This window comes from Hippichthys cyanospilos, chromosome 10 (assembly GCF_059441005.1).
Source record: "Hippichthys cyanospilos isolate Australia breed blue-spotted pipefish chromosome 10, RoL_Hcya_1.0, whole genome shotgun sequence".
Classification (NCBI taxonomy): Eukaryota; Metazoa; Chordata; class Actinopteri; order Syngnathiformes; family Syngnathidae; genus Hippichthys; species Hippichthys cyanospilos.
In genome coordinates, this window is record NC_142378.1 from 14,274,499 (window position 1) to 14,294,806 (window position 20,308).

General features: G+C 38.7%; 1 protein-coding gene and 1 long non-coding RNA gene across 2 annotated transcripts in view; one reads left to right on the forward strand and one right to left on the reverse strand.

Moving 5' to 3' along the window:
• The window catches only part of LOC148417234 (uncharacterized), a 93,571-nt gene that overhangs the window by 44,544 nt on the left and 28,719 nt on the right, over nt 1–20,308 (forward strand). The gene's annotated exons all lie outside the window — the stretch shown is intronic.
• The window catches only part of cachd1 (cache domain containing 1), a 56,858-nt gene that overhangs the window by 35,736 nt on the left and 814 nt on the right, over nt 1–20,308 (reverse strand). Inside the window, exon 2 of the mRNA XM_088425613.1 lies at nt 2,470–2,532. Within this exon, the coding sequence (XP_088281739.1) occupies nt 2,470–2,532 (63 nt within the window). The remainder of the gene's footprint in view (nt 1–2,469; nt 2,533–20,308) is intronic.

The window sequence follows — 20,308 nt, forward strand, 5'->3', positions numbered from 1 at the left end:
GCCGGACTAGCAGCAGTGCTAATGGCGACATTGACTTACTTTGGAGAGCATGTTTGAGGTTAATATAAGGATGAGCAGGGCTGTGACGAAAATCGCATGACTGCGGAGAGACACAGCGCCATTTCATTACCTCACATGATCAACTCAGTTTAGTCTTGGATTGTTGGTAGACTGCTAAAAAAACAACAAAAAAACTCAACAATCATAGGTGGGAGCAGATTTTTTAAAGTGTGTGTTTGATGTTTTTTTGTGAAAGAGTGGGAAAGCACTTTTTCAGGTGTGATCCTAAACCCTGCATTGAGTCAAGAATGAGGTAACTGTATGAGCAGTCATAATGTTTCCCTTTCATGAAAGAATTCTATCATTCTAAAAGATCACATAATTCCATTGATTACTTTTTCTGTTGGAATTTCTATAGTAATTTTAAGATAAATCAAAAACAATCATTTGGTCAGGAGTTTTTTTTTACCCCATCAATAGTCACTTTAGTCAGTGTTTTAAACCACTAAAACCTTGAATATCCAAATTCCTTCACTCTGAAATAAGACTTTACATATTATACTATTTTGGGATATTTTCTGAAAATCATAAGTCCGGAAAATAGGTTAACTGTTTTAACTTTCTCATCATGCTTCTGGCAGTACAATCAGACCCATTTAATTGAATACAGATTAAAACAAAGATAATATCAAAGGCTGTATTGAACACTCTAAATTGACCTTAGGTACTGTACGATTGGGTGCGTTATAGGTTGTTTGTCAATGTTGGCTGGCAACCAGTCCAGGGTGTCCCCTGTCTACTGCACATAGACCGCTGGGATAGGCACGAGCGAGCCAGTGAACCCTAGTGAGGATGAGCAGCTACGGATAATGGATGGATGGATAGATGGATAATATCAAAGTAAAACCATTTGTCTGCATATCAACCCAAATTTGCTTTTCCAGGAAACACAGCCAAAGATGTCCTCATCTGTGTTACTCTTTTAATCCACCTCCACTTCTAATTGAACCTCACTTTGGCACAAGCACACAGCCCTTTTGAGAAGGTACAAGACAACTATGCGAGAGAAGCCATCTGAGTTAGCAGCTTCCGACTTCAAAAGGTTTACAGATAGAATATATAGCCATGCAGTGAGATGGCCAAGGTAAAAAAAAAAAAAAGTTATTCACTGTGCCTCACTGATGAGAAATGAGCCAATGCTGCTGCCTGGGACTAATTATTTACACAGATTAAACCAACGTGTAAACTGGATTTTTGCTGCAGCATCAAAGTCTTTGCACCTGTGTGAGCTTGGGGCACATGTGCACACCTTCTCAACTGACACACAGCAAAACAGGCAAATATTTCGGCAACACAGTCAATAAACATGACAGACTTGAGCTAAATGGTATATATACAAACTGGTATACTGTATATACAAATATATATATGAAACACAATGATTTTTATTGGGGTGTCCAAAAAATTTGTTTCACATGATAATAGGGATTCTCATTTACTGCGATTGCAACTGTGAGGAGGCCGTGCTAACCACTGATCCCCACCGAACCGCAGTAGCCACATGATAGTAGCAAACTTACAGTGGTACCGAAACCAACAAACCAGGAGGTGGACAATGTGATTAGCTGCTGCAGCCGAAGAGGACTCGCGTATGATACATAATGAGAGAAGGCTTCAGCTGCACGCGGCACTTGCCCGTTAAGGCAGACTATGTGGGAGAGGGAAAAAACAGCCTTTTTGACCCATGTCTAGTGTGTCATGTCTAGTTAATTTCATACAGAGAGAAAACAGAAACTATATTTTATACCTTAAAATCAATTTACAACACTGATAGTAGTAAAAACACTTTTTATGCGTCCTTATTAAAACAAGAGAAATTTATGTGTAACAGAAATACCATATATTTGAGAAGAAACAGTTTTTAGTAATCCAGATTGAGTTGGCTTTGACTTTCAATCAAATCAGGCATTAAGTATTTCGCGCATACTCTCACCATTTACTGACAAACGCAAATATATGCACACCCCACAGTCACAGCACAATAGGCAAACATCAAGCTGTCTGTTACACAAGTTGTTTAACACTGGCTTCGACCATCACGTTTCCAAGATTGGATACTCTTCAGTGCAAACGCACTGAACCACAGGCTAATTGTACACCAGATATTCCTACAGTCATCCTAAGTCATCTGACTGTCTGAGGACTGCACTGCACTGAGCAGAGGGCAGAGCACAGGAGAGTCAACATGCAGGCACAACTTCAAAGCCAGTGACAGTAGCGGCAGAATTTTAATACCCTTAAAAATCAGCTATTCTGCCCTTGAAACAGCTGGATAACGTGACTATGATAATGAATGCGTGTTGCTTTTGAAATCAACTCAGCCCTATACAAGTCCAACAAACCATTTGTCTGACAAAAAAAAACAAAACAAAGGAAAGGTGTAGGGGGTGAAGGGTCTTTGTTGCTCACCTGTTGGACTTCTGTCTCTCCATTTGATGTCTTTTCAGTGTACACAAATGAGTTGAAAATCCTCTGCAGAGAAACAGATAGGGAACAAGACAGTGAGGTTAGATAAATATTTGGATCCACTTTCGCAAATCTCCAGTGCATGCTGACATGTATCCGAGGTGACCTGCCTGGTCAAAAGACAGGTTGATGTCAGATTTTCATGAATAAAAAATTATAATAATAACAATGAAATTGTAGCTTTGTGGAAATTTATGAACAGAATTTCACAAAAGACATCAAGACTCGTATAAGATTACTCCAATTGCTTCATGCTTTTGACATCATGTGCACCAAAAATTGCAGTCTAACCAGGAGCGTGATATGCTTTTCATTCCTGTTAAGAATGGGAAAGACTGGTACATGATTTTTAGAAACTAGCATAAATATGACATATCCTAAAGTTAAGGGTTAGGGTTAGTTAGGTGTTATAGAAGTGCTTGTACTCAGACTTGAAAATATGAGCATTGATGTTTGTTCACCAAACTATCATTAGAAATAAATAGATGAATACATCTTTTAATGGCTTAGGAATGGCATGTATTTGCATGGAATCTGAAATTAGACAACTCAACTTCAACAGTTCTTCTCGGGTACATTTACACTAAATTACGACCATTTGCATTATTACGATTAACAGAATGATACTTGCTTTATTAATATTCAAATATAGATATGTGTATAATAAAAAACATACATAGTCTACACATACTTTATTGAAATAAAAAAATGTCAACATTGAAAAAAAATCCAAAATGAAAAATAAATTATTTAAGTAACACATACGATGTATCTTCTTTCATCTATCCATACTAGTGGCAAAAAGTACCAGGCAGCTCAATTTAATGCCTTTCCACTCCACCGTATGTAACTTAAGCAGTTCCCCTAAATATTTACCATTTCTGACATTTTTGTTCAGTGGTGGGTGATTGTGATGTGATTTTTTTTCATTGAAAAAATGTCCTACCTTGTCCCCGTTGGGATCCAATTAATAATCCATTTGTAATAACAGGTGCTGCCAAATTGATCAGATTCATCAGATTTAAAATGTGTCACTAATTTATTGCAGAATTTTCCATAATTATTCACGATTAAACACATTTTCCAACACCTATTTCTACAAACAGGAAGTCAATAGAACAGAGTTAAGTTTTCTAAAAATGTATACAATTTAAATTAATCCCCGAAGTTAATGTTTTAACTTTGACAGTCCTAGTAATACCTGTTTATTAACTGGGCGGTTTTGTGACAGTGCTAACAGAACAATACTGTAAAACCCATACACACATACAGCATTGAAGGTAGCTTTTTTCTGTATCATTTCAAAACTACAGTGCTGTACATGCGCCTGGCCTGCCACAGATTGATTATGGACATAATCATGACGGGTTGGTTAATTTTGCCAACCCTAACACGCACCCTTCCTACCGACCGCACTAATGTTTGCGCAGGGGGAGCAGGTAAGCAGGTGCTTCACTGTAAGCAGCCCCAATGCAGAAAATTGCTTGGTTCCATGACAGCCTTTTCCTGACGCCTTTTGAAACAACACAGAACAGCAATTACATTGCACGGTGCACACCTAATGAACCAGATTTCTTTCAGACTGTTATTATTGGCTATGAACTTTAAAACCTCTTATTAAATGCAACACCAACTCACAGACGGTGCACGTCCAGATGGTTTTCTAAACATTGTCTGAATTTGAAGCACTTCCACGAGCTCTTGAGGAAACGTGAGTGTACCTTGCAAAAATATGCTTTGAACCAAATGCATTCAATGTTGAATACATTTCCAAACAGTTATTGTTCTTTTGCAAATGTCATCGATTAAAAAAATATATCAAAACAAGGACAGTGTTTTTTTAAAATAACAACTAAACAGGAAAAAACAAACACAAACAAGAGCAGAATTGAACCCAGAGAAAAACTTCTGCATTTGATTATCCATCTTTTCCCTTCAGTGCCTCCAGTGTTTGTTGTTGGAGCTGCGTTGTGGTTTTCACAGCTATGGAGTGGCCAGGGAGGAATGCTTCCCTCTGAAACCTGAGAGGGCTTATTTTGCCTAGGTCACTGTGGACTCGTGGCCTCCCCTGACCCACAATCAAACGCTGGCTTGTCCACAGAAGTTCAAAGACATATTACAAATAGACTAAAGCCACTTAAAACTGACACATGGCTTGCAACAGACTGCTTTTTCGTAGGACTGCCCAATAAAGAGAGAAAAAGACTACCCCAATCTTTCAGTTAATCCGCATAGTTTTTTATGAAGCTATTAAGAAAAAAGGGTGAAATTCAAGATGTACTCATGATACAAAAGCTCCGAATATCCGCCCTTGTTATCTATTGATGAAAGGGCGGTCTTTTGGTCCCAGTAAGCCAGTTCTTAAATGCTTCCCCCGAGGGGTTGATCTAACCATAGGTGATTGGTTTTAAGGAATTCTCAATTTAAGTAGCAACTCAAAATGCACAATGCAAATACAACTACCTAAATCTATCTTATTTCACTCATTCTGGTGACCAGATGCGGGGATTTTGTTTTATGACAAAGTGGTCAAACAGGCTCTCGTGGGGATAGCATGTACACCCACAATTGATTCTTCATCTTCACAGTTAATATTATTGTTTTTGTGTATCTGGAATGCAATTCAAAGACGATAGCCAAAGAGTAAGAGTCAGATCCAAATATAAACCATTGGGGGAATAGAAACAAAGGAATGAAGGAGACTGTTGAAATGGCTCATGAGTTACGACAAGGACATAACTGGTTATCACTATGTGCCACATTCACTTGGAGTAGGGCTCAGGTACAGTAATCCTGTCCTTAAGGGTTTGTTGATAAGTAAGCCATGCTTCTTTTGTGAGCACAAAAAATAGCACAATGGGTGTACCATTTTCGGTGGGGTTCATTGAAATGAAACCTTTCATGTAGCCCCACTGATATGGAGATTCAGATGTACAAGCTTGATGCATGGTTATTGCTTTCACCATTTTCATGACAACACATTTTCATATCACCTCAAAACAAACAAACAAATAAAACAATTCACATAAGTATTCCATTACAGATTTAGGCACTGGAGGCCAGGATATTGATTTTAATTCAACTCGTATGTAGATGAAAGCTTCAAACCCATGAGACTGGATTAACTGCAGCCACCTTCATGCTTCTGGTGTGGAGCTAAGCTTTTTTTTTCCTTTGGAGCAAGCTTTTTTATTTCTACCTTCTTCTCTAGCTCCCCGCCCCCAGCCAACTCTCCACTCATTGCACTACAAATAGCTGAAGCCAGGAATGTAGCATCAGTTTTGCCTCTGATGTGTGTGCAATGCTCCCCTTTTCTATGACCCTGTGCCATGACTTTCTCACAACATTTACTTTTCCCAATGAATTCCCCCACAAAAGCTACAAAGTCACTTAAGTGTCACGTCAGAAAAGAAAGAGTACATCCTGGTCTTTGCAAAGGAAAACAGGGAATAAATTGTTTATCAAAATACACAATGGCAGAGAAAAAGTGCATCCAGATTTTTTTTTTTTTTTTTTTAGTTTATAAAAGACGCAGCAGCAGCAACACAAACATTTTTTTTTGTTATATGTTGGAAATACGTTTTTAGACTAATTGTATTTGGCATAAGTGTTTGTGTCTGAACTGGTAGGTTTTCAATCGCTGGTCGTCCCGCACTCAACACCAATATGTTCTTGACAGTAAATCAGAGTTGTATTCTATTTTTTTTCCCTGCAGCATAATACATCACTTTTTGTAACAAGGCTGATAAAGATATTGGAGTACATTTAAGGCATATACAGCATATGTTAAATAAGTGCAATACATTCCCCATTTACTGTACAGTATTTCAAATATAGCAAAGCCAACAGAACAATAATTTAGTGCTTTTAAAAAGGAGATGACGAAAAATGAGTGGTTGAAGAAAAGAAGAAAGAAGCATGTTAAAAGTGAATTTCTAAATGTCACTGTAATGACCATAAAGAAACCAAACGCCTGATCGTTAATTCTGTCTCTCCTTTGAGTTTGATGGAAAAGGTTGGCTAATTAAATGACTGGCTGAGAGTTTGCTAACCGCACTCTGTTGCATTTTAGAGATGCTGGAGGTCATTTTAATTTGCTTCAACTAAAGATCCAGACAACCTGAAGCAATGGAACTAAAGTCCCAGTCCACAAACTGAGGAGCACAGGTTTGTGAGGAAAATGGTAGTAAAGGAGTGGGGTGAAAATGGTTTGGGTGACTAAATATTTCCGACAAGTGTGGTTTTATTCATCATGTGAAATTTGTCAAGTGATATATATAAAAAAAAAAAAAAAAACTCCAGTCTCGCCATTAACATTAGGATTATTCTGCTAAATTCTGATAAAGTTGGTCTAATTGTGATTTCGCATGGATAAAACTGTTAACATCTATTTAGTGGAGAATTTTCCTTGTCAGGTGGCAATGTTGAATCACCGTTAGCAATCACAAAAATGTGTTTTTTCTTAATTAGTGTTGTGAGATAGGAGCATGATTGTCACAGAATGAGCAACTTATTTTAACTTCCTGAACAATTTAACTTGAACGTTCATATTTTAAAAGGTTTGTTACTCAAACAAGGGTGCATGTAAAGTTCAGTGAGAATATTAAGAAGTTACCTTTGACAGTGTTATATAATCTTTTTTCCCCCAAATTGCTAGCATTTGTTTGATTAATTTTAGGCGTGTCGGATAACATTTCAAAGGATAAAAGCATTTAAAGCTGAAGGGTCTAGAAACCAACAACAGTAAAACAAAACATATACATTAGGATATAAAATTCTCTTTTTCGGATGTAAAATTTTCTCCCAATCTCACAACACTAGTACAGTACATGTAACAAACCACACAATGGCCTTACAATATAATGCAATTGAGCATATGCATGGTCCACTGCATGGTCCCATTAGCTCTGTGTTCAATTTTCATAACAAAACACCAAGTCCAATAAAACCATTTATAAGATTACTGTAAAATACTGTAAATGTTGACATAAAATAGACCAAAACCAAGCAGTGTTTTAATCCCATAGCTAACTGTAGTGAATCTGGATGCCCTTTTTTCTGCCATTGTGTAATATGCATACACAATATGCATACAACAAAGGGTTACTTTTAGGAAATTCGACCAAACTTTTTATTTAATTTCTTTCAAAGAGTCTTTTCCACTTTAAAAGATAGCAGTGCTTGTTGAAGCCTGTTAGCAATCAGGTGCTATGGTTCTGAAATAACAAGTACCTCTTTTATCTAAGCAGCGTTAAGGCCAGGCAAGTATGACCATGATACAGCACCAGCCTGAGAGTCTCCCAGTCTCGTCTAGGGATGTTTGCTCACACTCTCCACCAGACAGAATATAATGCTTTCCATATGTTGTGGGTGGGGGACAAGGGGGACAAGAGCTGGATAAAGTATGAAAAAGTCAGGGTAGGTCATCTAAGATGAGGAACGACGAACAGAAAAGTGTACAGCCACACTCCGCTATTCACAAAGATAGGGACTAGGCCATCCAGGAAATTGTGAAAGTATGCAGCCATGGAATGAATGAATGAATCCATCTATCTATCCATCCATCCATCCATCCATCATCTCCAGGCAGTGGGGGGAAGCCATCTCCGGCGCACATATGGACAAACAACCATTCACACTCACAAACACACATTTGGGCAATACAGAATGTCCAACATACAGTACCTACCTACCTACCTACCACTGGAGTACCCGGAAAAAATGTGAGCACAGGGAGAACATGAAAACCCCAAACAGAAAGGCCGAAACCTGCAAACTCTGAAAAGTGAGGCATACATTCTAGCCACTCGTCTACATCGTATTGTATGTCCTGGCTTCCAAAAGAAAGTAGTGTCCAAAAACAAAAAACCCCTTTTGTCACTTTTTGGGTGGAAGAACCAATTAAATTCCAGGGACTGTGGTAACTCTGTACCATATAATGGCAGAATACATACAGTAACAGGGCAACAAACATAATGTTTGGTTGTAAATACAACAAATAGTACTAAGTTGTGAGAGCTAAGCTTGATGAATGATAATTAAATGTACCTGCTCCAGTGTGGAGAAAACTGCGATGCAATAATGATTCCACTAGAGTCAAGCACTTATCATTGGGCCTGTTTTTGTCTTTCACTGGCAAAGTTTTATTTGGGAGAAATAGTGATAAACAAGTACTCTAGTCGCGTTAGCGCCATGCCCGAACTGTATGCTGGGAGTAATAACTTGCTGTTAAAGTAGAGCCAAGGTGAAAACATTCCAAAAGAAGATCAAGGCCACATACCTGAGCTCATCTATTCTCATAATAAAACCTCAGTATGAAAGAGGACAAAAACAAACTTCTTAATGATCAAACTCGTTCAACACAGGCGCATTGAGATTTAAAAATAATAAAAATCTGTTTTCAGTGGGGTTTGAATGATCCACCCAGTGTGAAAGACTTCAATGATGGCATGTGTTTACACATAAAACTGTATGTATACAGTAGCAAATGACTGGAGGTCAACCACTGTAACAAAACTACAATCAGTCATGCGCACAGTTACTTTGCGTTAAACTTGCGCTGGGCTGAAAATGGGTCTGAACACACATGTGTCATGATCTGGCATTGTTGGGTGTGGAGGTGGACCCAAGATGCAGGGAGGCAGACAGGCATGGAATGCTTGGGGAAAAAAAAACACTAATTTAAACTAAACTAAAAACTACACTGTAAAATTAAAAAAAAAAAACACACACACACACACACACACATCGGAAGAACCCACAAGGACAACAAGGAACTCCAACGGCTACTTGACACATTGACACTTGGGCACGTAGATAATGACTTGACAAGAACTGAAAGGAGAATAGATACTAAATACACTCAAACCTAACAAGACAACATGGAACACTTGGATAGAGAAGCAATGGTCAGTGGGAGCTCATTGGTCAACACAAGGGGGCAGGTTAACACAGACAGGTGGACGCAATCACAACTGACAAGACACTGACACAAGGGGAACAGAAAAATGAGCAAAGACCAAAGAACTCAATGTGACCAACAAATCCCAGAACAGAAAGGAACAGAAAACCACAACACTAACCCAAAACACAAAACAAAACACCACAGAGCATGTAATAAAAATGCTTCACAGCTGATCCTATGCAGGTGGTTCTTGAGTTTTGAACATCAAACTTAAGAAGATACAAACATAGATGCAAACGCTCACTGATGTCCAAAAGATAAACAGTCATAAATGGTTGTGAAATGGCATGTTTTAATCTAGCTTTCTTTGTCATTTTACAATTACGCTACTTTTACATGATCGATTTCTGTATACATGTACTCCAGTGGTGAAACACCAGTAAAGTGAGGTGGAATGCTCACCCTGCAGTTTGTGTGAACCTAGCATTGTGGAGCTGGTTGTTAAAATAACAAATTAAGGTTTTTCAGAATCAATAGTTTACTTTAATATGTTTAAGGGTCTGGATACAAAGATTATTTCTGAGTCACAGATTTAGCTATTTCTATCTTTCTTTTTACTTTTTTCAATGTTGGATGATTTTGTTCATAACTTCAGTTAGATTGCATATCGCACAACACGTTTTTATGTATACGTCCGAGACATAGATATGCTATATTAAAAAGTACCCTGTTGTGAAAAGTTTCTGCCTGCAAACATGATTTCGTTGGAGAGTTCTATTGGATCAAGGTAAACTTGTCAAGCTTAGTTCCTTGACCTTTAAACATACTGCATCAAACACCCCCCCCCCAAAAAAAAAAACAAAAAAAACCTAATAGGTAGAGAAAGACAGTGGTGTCCACTTTGTAGTTTAAGATCAGAAATGGCAATAAAAATAGTATTTCCTAAAGCAGAGAACTGTAGACACAAAACTGTGTGCTTTGCTGTATATATATAAAAAAAAAAAAAAAAAAAGAGTGTCAGTATATTTCCACACAGTGGAGCATGGTGATCCTTAAGATGTGAAATCATTAACTGGCTCTCGAATTTGTGTTGGCTGCTCAGTGTACAAGATAAGGCATCTTGGGGAGCGGTGGTGAGTAAAGAAAATATATACACAAACTGTACACACAAATGCATAGCCATACAGACTTGAACCGAGGTATTACAGAACACACTCATAAAATACCAACCCAGAATTAAACATGTCAACTTTGAAAGGTAAGACGATAGAGCCTGATTGTGTTTTATGTCGACACCTCACCAAGTACACACATGCATACCCTTGCCAGTTTAAAGTGAGAACACTTCATGGGCTGTGCCCCAAACTTGCACCAGGAAGCCACAACGCCAAATCAAACACCTAAAATACATGCACAGTGCATACATGTAATTCTCCATGCTAAATTTAAATTTTGTAACCCATATAGCAGGAAGACATGATGAGTGTTAAGGACAAGTGAGGAACAAGGCAATAGCAGAAGTGAACATTTAACAGGTGAACTGTGCTTTCTTGACTACTTTCCTCACAAGAAATCACTGATGTTTGAATGTCACATTTTTCAATGAGCAAGATATCGGCAAGTTTTAAAAAAAACGATCAAATATTGTGATATTTCAGTCAATATGGTAAATGTAAACACAACACAAAGATTTTGTTTGACATTGAAAAGCTGTCTTGGTTATATGAGTAAAAAATATATATTCAAAAAAAGGATATTTAAATTATTTAGTTAAGCAATATCACAGAATGGTAGGGTTGACTAAAATTGTCTGCAATCAGTTGCAAAGAGAACAGTGAGCAAAATAGGGAAAATTGACAAGTAAAGAATCAACGACGGTCTTGAAAAAACAAACCTGCAGCTCTTTAAAAAAAAAAATCTGATTATGTTCATGTTAAAAGTGTGTTACAACCGCATCTTTCCCTAAGCACAGTATGGATTGGAATGATAAGCATACAATGTGTTGATTTAATGTACACCGCTTTTCTCAAAGACGTTGCTTCCTTCTTAATACTAAAAAAAAAAATGCCTGCCAATTCCTCATTGTCTGAGGATCGCTCAACCCTATCCCACACACCTGCCAAGGAATGTAAACAAACACGTTAAAACCAGAAAGACGCAAGCACGCAGGTGAACACACACGCACACACTTCAAGCATACTAAGCTCAATGTGCCGAAATTCTTTTCATTTATCAACTCAGTAACACTGATGGATTAAGTTTAGGGAAAAACAGGACAACCCATCAGGCCTCTTGAATTGACGGCCCAAAACGTTTACTGGCAGATTGGAGCTGGTTAAGTCAACGCCATCAGGGCTGAAAGTCTTACATGATGTCATAAATTCCGTCTCGATCAGAAAACAATTTAAATAAGACTTGCATGAAGTAAAATCCATACACGTGATAAAAAATAAAACATTTTCACTTTTACAATTAAAATGAATCAATTACAGAAATGATAAAAGTTTTAATCAAAGGTTTTTAATAATGTACTCTTCAGTGGCCTAGTTTCTGCAAAGTCAATTGGCGAGTGGAAGCATGGAGAGGAGGATGACTGTGTACAAAAAAAAAAAACCTGGACATGATAGAAAATAATATGCATGAAATACTATCTGTTGTTTTTTGCTGTTGAAAATGACAAAGTTTTGCTCTACAGATGTGTAGAGCAAAACTTTGTTATTTTTTTTAAATCATATTCATAAGTCCCACCCACACAAAATTATCAACTACAGTCCATGTTAACAAAAGATATCTGGATTGTGGAAACAACTGAAAAACTGATATAAAGTCTTGTCTCTGGTTCACAGCGTTCAAGCAATACCAGCAGAATATCCAGCTAGCAGATGGTGCCAATGCCTCGTCTAGACAAGACAGAGAGAAAACTGGCAAGAAATCAGCTCGTACGGCATGCCTATGATCTAACATCTAGAGGAAAAAAAGTTTGTCTCAGACTTGCTATATCGGTAAACCACAAACCATTTCATGCTTATTGGTAAAACAATGAGTCAATTTGCATGTTCATATTTTGTTCACCTAGGTTGTAGTATTCAACAAAAGGCAATTAGACTGCTTCTTGACTATTGATAGATAACCATGAGCGTTTTTTGTGTGATTTCATCACAGGAAATCACAGAAAAATATGCAAATCAAAACAACAAAAGTAGGTAGAAGTAATTTAATTTTTCCCTTGTAGAAATAAAGCAGCAGGGGTAACACAGAGGAGGGCCTCAATGTAAGTAGAGTTTTAGTGAACAAACACAACAACTCATAAAATGAAAAGATGCTATCTTCTCTTTTTGCATTTTTCTGCATTTTGTTTTTGTCTCACATCCATGAAATGAAACCAAACATAACATGCAAAAGCAAAACACAGAAAAACCCATGGAGGAAGCTGAAGAAAAGAATCAAAGGAAACTAACTTTCTTACATGAGTGTCCAATATATAAAATGGGCTGCAGGATTCTTTCAAGATGGTCCTTTCCAATGCAACAAGTCCAATGAGTGTTTTCACAAGTCTGGCAGTCAGGAATTACCATATGTGTCAAACTCCGGTACCCAGGGCCGGTACCCTGCATGTTTTCATACCTTCTATCTTAAACACACCTGAATCAAAGGATTAGAATCACTTTCAAGCTCCTGCAGAGCTTGCTAATGAGCTAATCATTTGAATCAGGTGTGTTTAAAATCAAAGGTATGAAAACATGCAGGGTACCGGCCCTGGGTACCGGAGTTCGACACATATGGGAATTCCTGGGGAGAGAAAACCAGAAAAGATGCAGGATACCGGCCCTCGAGGATCGGCGTTCGACACCTGTGTTTTAGACCTTATGGATATCAGATGTGTGGTTTTTTGAAAGACTATGACCCCTGTTAGGTCCAGGCTAAAAATGGGCTCCTTTTCCAATCCTTGATTTACCATTCATAAGCAAAGGTTAGTGTCTACTCAGTAGCTGAACTTGATTTGACTGATTAATTTTTTGTTTAATTGAACATAGGGCAGCACGATTAATCGAATTTTAATCGTGATCCCGATATTGGCTGCCACGATTAATTAAGAAGAAAATCAGCGATATTAACATTTAAAAAAACGGCCTCCCAGTACATGTCAAATCAAGCACTTTCAGTCATCCTACCACAAGTGGGCAAACGCAAGGTTAAGACAACATTAAGCTTAAGAAATAGCAAGCGAGCAAATCCTAGAAGAACGTCTGCAGCTTGATTTCTGCTTGACGCAGCTCCACGTGTCAAAATGACGTCTTTTCGGCAACCACGCCACTACGTGCGGTGTCCGCGCTGGCCAGATTTTACGCAACGCATACCTTCTGGAATTTCTTTACCGCATGGAAGCGCCCGGCAGAAAACATGTCAGACTAACTATTGCTTATTGGTGTTTGCTGGTGAATACTGAGCAAGTACACAGACGCGAGGAGTCTGAGTTAAAAAAAAAAAAAGCTTGGAAGAATTTAGATTGAACCTACTAGCCGGCGAGATTCTTCACGTCTTCTTTCACATGTCAGATTAGGACCCAATGTCAACGCATGTTGATTTCACTGGCGCACTCCGGAGATATCAGGTTTCAATTCCACCCTAAAAGCCTTTAGATGACAATGTTTACCACATGTTTGCATGTCAAAAGCCTCTGCTTTTCTCAGCCCCTAGTATACCGACCGTACTAGCTGTCAATTGAGACCCATTTTGGAAACTCGATTGGCAAAAATTCTAATAAATCGGGTTTGAAATGACCAAAAATGACATTTAACTGCTTCGAGTGATTCTGGTACTTTTGATTTTTTTTTTTTTCTTGCAAAAAAAAAAAAAACTTTAAGGCTGCTTTTGGTATTCTTACAGATCTGTTGTAGTATGTGCTTGAATGAAAAAAATCTTTTGGCATTTGATATAAATACTGTATAGCCTAGGCTACCCTTACTAGGGAATATGGGCATAACAAGCATAACAAGCGCCACTTAAAGGTAAATACATTCTTTCTATATATTTTTTTATGATGTTTTCTGATTCGTACGCACACACACACACAGTATATGTGTGTTTCCCCGAATACTATAGAAATTTCAGTAGAACATATTGTCTGAATCCCAAAATACTCCATAGCTGCAACTCTACATAAAACAGTTAGGTATATTTTTCCTTACCAAGCTGTATTCATTCCATGGAGAAGTTAAGTTCAAACACTTTTCACAATGAAATGCGAACTGTCTGCTGCTCCGAGCTAATCCCCTTGACATTCAAATGAAGAAACCAACTCTAACAAAACAACGTAGTTCCACCCAGTTTGAGTCCTGTTATTCAAAACTATGAGCATTCAACTATCTGTGGGGGTAGTCAGCACTACACACCCACAACATGTTGGGGTGCAAGGGACAAGGATAAGGCTTAGTCTCCATGTAACCAGGGTTATTGCAAACGGACGGTAAATGTTTCTGCTTAGCCCTATCTGCAATACAAGCCCCAGGAGTTTCATTTCATCAAAACCTAAGGTCTCAAAAACTCTGGCCAAAGTGGAGATTTGCCACTACTGCCGCTTAGCGGCTCGGGATTCTTGTAAACGAATAAAACCGCACAAAGCAGATTCGTGTAGCAGCAATTTTTTTTTTTTTAATAAAAACCATGTGCTCTGAGGTTTTTTTGTTTGTTTGTTTTTTTTTTACACACGAGGGTGGGGGGGGGGGGGGGGGGGGGGGGGTGCAGGTTTGAAATAGCCCTGGTTAGTGTAGACTTGAGCTTGAACATGATTCCAGAACAATGTAGAGTCATTTGTATCAGGAGTCAGAAAAATAAAAAGACTTGTCAAGTTGCTACGGTGCAACACGCTGCCGGGAACTTCAAATTAAAAGTATACCAAGAAATCTGTGGCTATACGTTATTTGGTAAATTGGGGTTTATTTGGAAGTTGGCCTTCTCTCCGCATTCCCTGCGTGCTTTACTGTCATGCAGAGAAGTAACAATTGTTGCACGAATTGTTGTAACAAATTCTGATGTGTACACTAATTAGCGGATATCCAGGGAAAGAAAAAAAATGCTTCAAGCATTTTTTTATGCAAGGTACTCCAATTACTCAAGAATTTGTCTCATCCCAACTCCTTTTAATTTCTAGTTCAACCTGTTTGGATCGCAAACAACCGTATTCAGTTACGTTTTATTAGCCACTCTTTTACTTCAATGAAGTAGTCCCATCATCAGTTATTAATCTCTCTCCATATCATGAGGTGTCTACTTTTGAGCAAGTTTTTGAACAGAATATACTGATTGTAAAGGTTTTTGCATCCCTGTTTCAAGGCTTGGTGGATGCCCAATCAATATGGCATGGATTCGATACAAGTGATGAGATGCCTTTAAAATAGGCAAATAAAGTCAGGAATGGTTAAAGTTTAACAAATGAGGGAGACTTTTATACTTAATGTAAAAATGCAGTGGGGAAAAGCCTTGATAGTTAAGAACAAGGTCATGACCTACTTAACATTTTCAACAGTGAAATGTCAGATCCTAGCAATAATATCTTACCTGACAACATTACATGTTCTTGTTTATGATTATAAAAACACAAACTTCTCTTCAGTACAAACTACAAGTTGGCTCTTTTCTGACATCCACCAAGTCTATGTTCAAGAGGAACTCAAATACTTCAAATAATTAAGCAAAAATGCCCAAATACCTAAAAATCAGTTATATCTGGACTTGCCACTTGGCACTGCATAGATGACATAGAAGACAAATCGGTATGAAAACAGTCTGATGTGCTTCTCCACAATAGGAGCTCCAATATTCGCCTCATCAAGAATGCAAAGCCTCTTCAGCCGTAGTATGTGTGTGTGTGTACTGCGGGGGATGTGGGGTACTTAAAAAGCCGAATGTCTGGGGAGTGAACCAGTCCCTCTTCACTCCTTGCCCTCCCAATGGGTTACTTTCTTCGCTGCCCCTTTGACTCTAGCCCCCAACACATACACACTCACACAATATTTTCCTTCTATCACTCTGTCAAGGATAGTTCATTTCAAGCTGCGCCTAATGAAGGTAGTGAGGGGCTAACTTGCTAAGTGTGTGTGTGTGTGTGTGTGTGTGTGTGCGCGTGTGTGTTGTGTGTGTGCGTGTTGGGAGAGAGAGGGGGGGGGGGGGGGTTCTTTTTGGTCACATTGCCAAGTCAGTCCCAGCGGGGCTAAATGACACTGGCAGGAAGCATGAAAAATAAAGCCCCAATCACCAATAAAGATCCTTTTCTCCCAGTCCTACTGGGCATTTATTATTGTTTTGTTCTGTGTTTGGAAGGAGTGTGCATATGAGCATGGGGCTATTTGTAGACAGACAGGCTTATTGAATGGGAGATACATGAGGTGAAAAAAAAAAGAGACTTTCTTTTAATTTGTAAATTAAAACCAGTAGAGTAAAAATCTATGCATTTAGTCTCTCGCGCGCGCGTGTGTGTGTGTGTGTGGGGGGGGGGGGGGGGGGGGGGGGTATGCATGCACAAATGCAGGTGAAATCCTGACTTTTACCGTAAAACAGATAAGGACTGAATGTTTTATCGAAAAAGAATCTCATTTTGACCAGGGTATGGCAATCTTAAACAAAGACAGCGACTGTGGAAATGTTCATAGTTGATTCTTAACAACAGTTTGGCATTTGAGGCAGGTCAACGTGAGATAGTGTAAAGATGGAAAGCAGGCAAAACAGGACCTCAAAGTCAAAGGCAGACAAGTCTGCAAAAACACATCAAGCTAGTCAAGGCTAACGGGAGAGGCCATCTTCAACTGAGAAATGTGGGAAAACCATCAGAAAGCAGTCCTGTAAATGATCTGTCTACAATTGTACAGAAGGATTTAAACCACAACAGCTGGTGCAAAAGGGAAAGAACCTCCTCTGGTCTGACCACAGTCCAGCAGAAACCAGAAGGGAGTGCACAAGTCTGGCAAAAGAATTAAAGGGACTTGATTGAGGTGAAAATGGGTCCTTGTTGTCAAGAAGCTTGGAAGAGGCAGACATTTCTGAAAATATATTTTTTCCCTATATCTTTCTTGCTACAGGCCCCCAGCACACAGGTAGCCAAAGCAAAAAAAAAAAAAAAAAGCTTGATCTGTCGGCCACATGACACACAGATGTACATTTTTATATCAGACGAATTCTTACTGACAATAATTACCGTAAAAAGGATGAGCTAGAGTGAGGACGTCAGTTGGCTGTTAGCTGCAAGAGCAGCAAGGCACTTGCAGCTAACAGCAGCTGGTGTTAGCTGAGTTTGTTATGGCGTTATTTTCAATTAAAGAAGCGAGCAGCGTGAACCAACGTCCAAGTCTATCCTTGTTCACACACAGGAATATTGCTAAAACGGTGACGATGATGTAAAAGTTCTGATGTCTCCAGCTGACTCAATTAAGATTGGCAAGTTAAGCAGCCAAGTGCATCAGTTAGAGAACACGAAAAGGTATTCCATTTGACTCATTTATTAATTGCGGTCTTTTGGCATATCTTTTGGCACACACACGATCATGAACTTGGTGAAACACGGGTGCTGCACAACTTCAGGTATTTCTGGTAAAATGAACTCTAACCGTGTCGCAAGGAAAAGGAAAGACAACTGCTTTGGGCACATTCAGTTGCATTGGCGAGGCGTTCTCTGACCAGGAAGCACACAATGGACACTAATTTGATTAATTTTATCTTTGACCCAAATTTGGCTATCTTGAATCTCATCTCAGACAAACCTGCAATATTTCTGCCGGCTTGGTTGGCATTTGAACATTATAAAATAAGTCAATCGGAATAACTTTTACACAATAAATCTGAGTCCTTCCTCAAAGATAGTTAATCTAATTGAGTATCAGCCAAACAACCAGGGATTCAACAATAATTATGCAATGGCGTACCAAACGGAAGTTGATTCAGACACATTGGCTAGGTAATCCTCAGTTTCATATTTGCTTGAGAATGAAGGGTGGGGTAGTGAAGGGTTGCATTACATTTTAAAAAGAGATGCTCTACCTTCCATAATAGAGCAAGACACAATCATGGAGGACAGTAGTATACACTCTAGTGTCTCATTCTAAATGCCAGAGGGGGGTTTGTGTGTGTGTGTGTGTATATATATATATATATATATATATATATATATATATATATATATATATATATATATATATATATATATATATATATATATATATATATATGTACACACACACACACACACACACTGCTAATGAACAAATTCTGCTGCTCTTCCTTCAACGCAAGTGATACTCAATGACACAGATAAGCATTGAGAAGCTCTTTACGAGGAATTTTAAAATTGAGTGACAGATACTCAACATTATTTACTTATTCCTACTCTGGTCTGTTTCTGATCTGATCGGAAATGCACAAAAGTAGAAAGACAGGAAAGACTGCTTGCATGATGCATGTAAATAGGCATTTAAAGAGGAACACACGGCGTTATAAGCAGCGTAATAACAAGTGACAAATGAGGTAGCGAGCAGAGCCCAGGTGATTGAGAGGAGCAGTGAGGTGACAAAGAAAGATCCATGAGGATCAGAGGAAGCCCTCAAAGCTGGCTCCCAGAGGCAGGATAAAGGCATCTCAGTGTGGCAGCAGAGGAGATGAAACACCATTTGGGGCCGGGGCTCCCCCACTGCCTCGCCTCTGTGTTCAGGGCCTGTGAGTTCTTCTGCCTCTGAAGTACTCCCCCACTCGGCCTTCCTGCCGCACACCCTCCTACACCCCGGCGCTGCACCTTCTGCCATTTGTCGACCCAACTGAGCGCCGCTTACATGCACATGGGAAGGTGATGTGTTTGTACCTTACAATGCAGACTTTGAGGAGGGAGAGAAAAAAAAAATCGATGCTTGAACAGTTTAATAGTGAGGTGGTCATTGAAGATGCAGGGTGTTTCATTAGGGAAAAAACATGGCTTCGTGTCATACAGGGTGAAAAAAAGATGAAAGCATCTCGGCTCAGGCTGACTAGGATGACCAAAGCCGAAGAAAACTGCATTTATTACTGTTTAGTTTTCCATTTAAATCAGAGAATCGCCTTACAGACAATTACCATTTATAAATCAGCACAAGCCACTCATTGGCCGCACTCTGTGATAAGCTGAACTTAATCGACAACACCCAAAGGTTCATGCTAGAATATAACACTTATAGTAATTGTAATTTTGTCAACATTTGTAATGATTATTTGGAGACAGAAAACAGAATTGCATGTCTAATTACCAGAAATAGTATGGGCGGCACAGATCATTTCAGGTGACCAGAAATACTCTACCTCAACATTTGATTAGATACACAATTCAATACAATAAAGCAGTGCTGTGTAACATTATGGGTTGACAAAGACAATAACAATAATCAGCATATTAACGCTGTTTGCTATTGTCGTCGCGGTTTGTTGTGATGCTGAACAACAATCCAGTGATATATAATTATATTTTTTTAACTGCGCTGGACGTTGTGGAGCGTGTTTAAAACAACGTGTGAACATTTAATGCACACGTACATAAAAATACTATAAAATGTGCTGCTCGACATATTTCAGATGATCGAATTTAATGAAACCCAGAATCACACACATTCAGACGCATACAGCACGAGTATTGTTTTGTTAAAATGATTTGCGGAATAAACTGGCAAACCAAGGGTGTTTTCCCCACATACACACATACCATCGTCATAATTATAGACAGGAAGGTTATTTTAGAGCGTTTATGTGAATGAAATGTCAACCACGTTATGAAATTGTATTTTCTTCAAATGTGCTGTGACATAAAATAGATTCGTGCAGCGTGAGAACGTTTTGGGGGCTTGTGAGGTCGAAGTAATACAGTGTTGA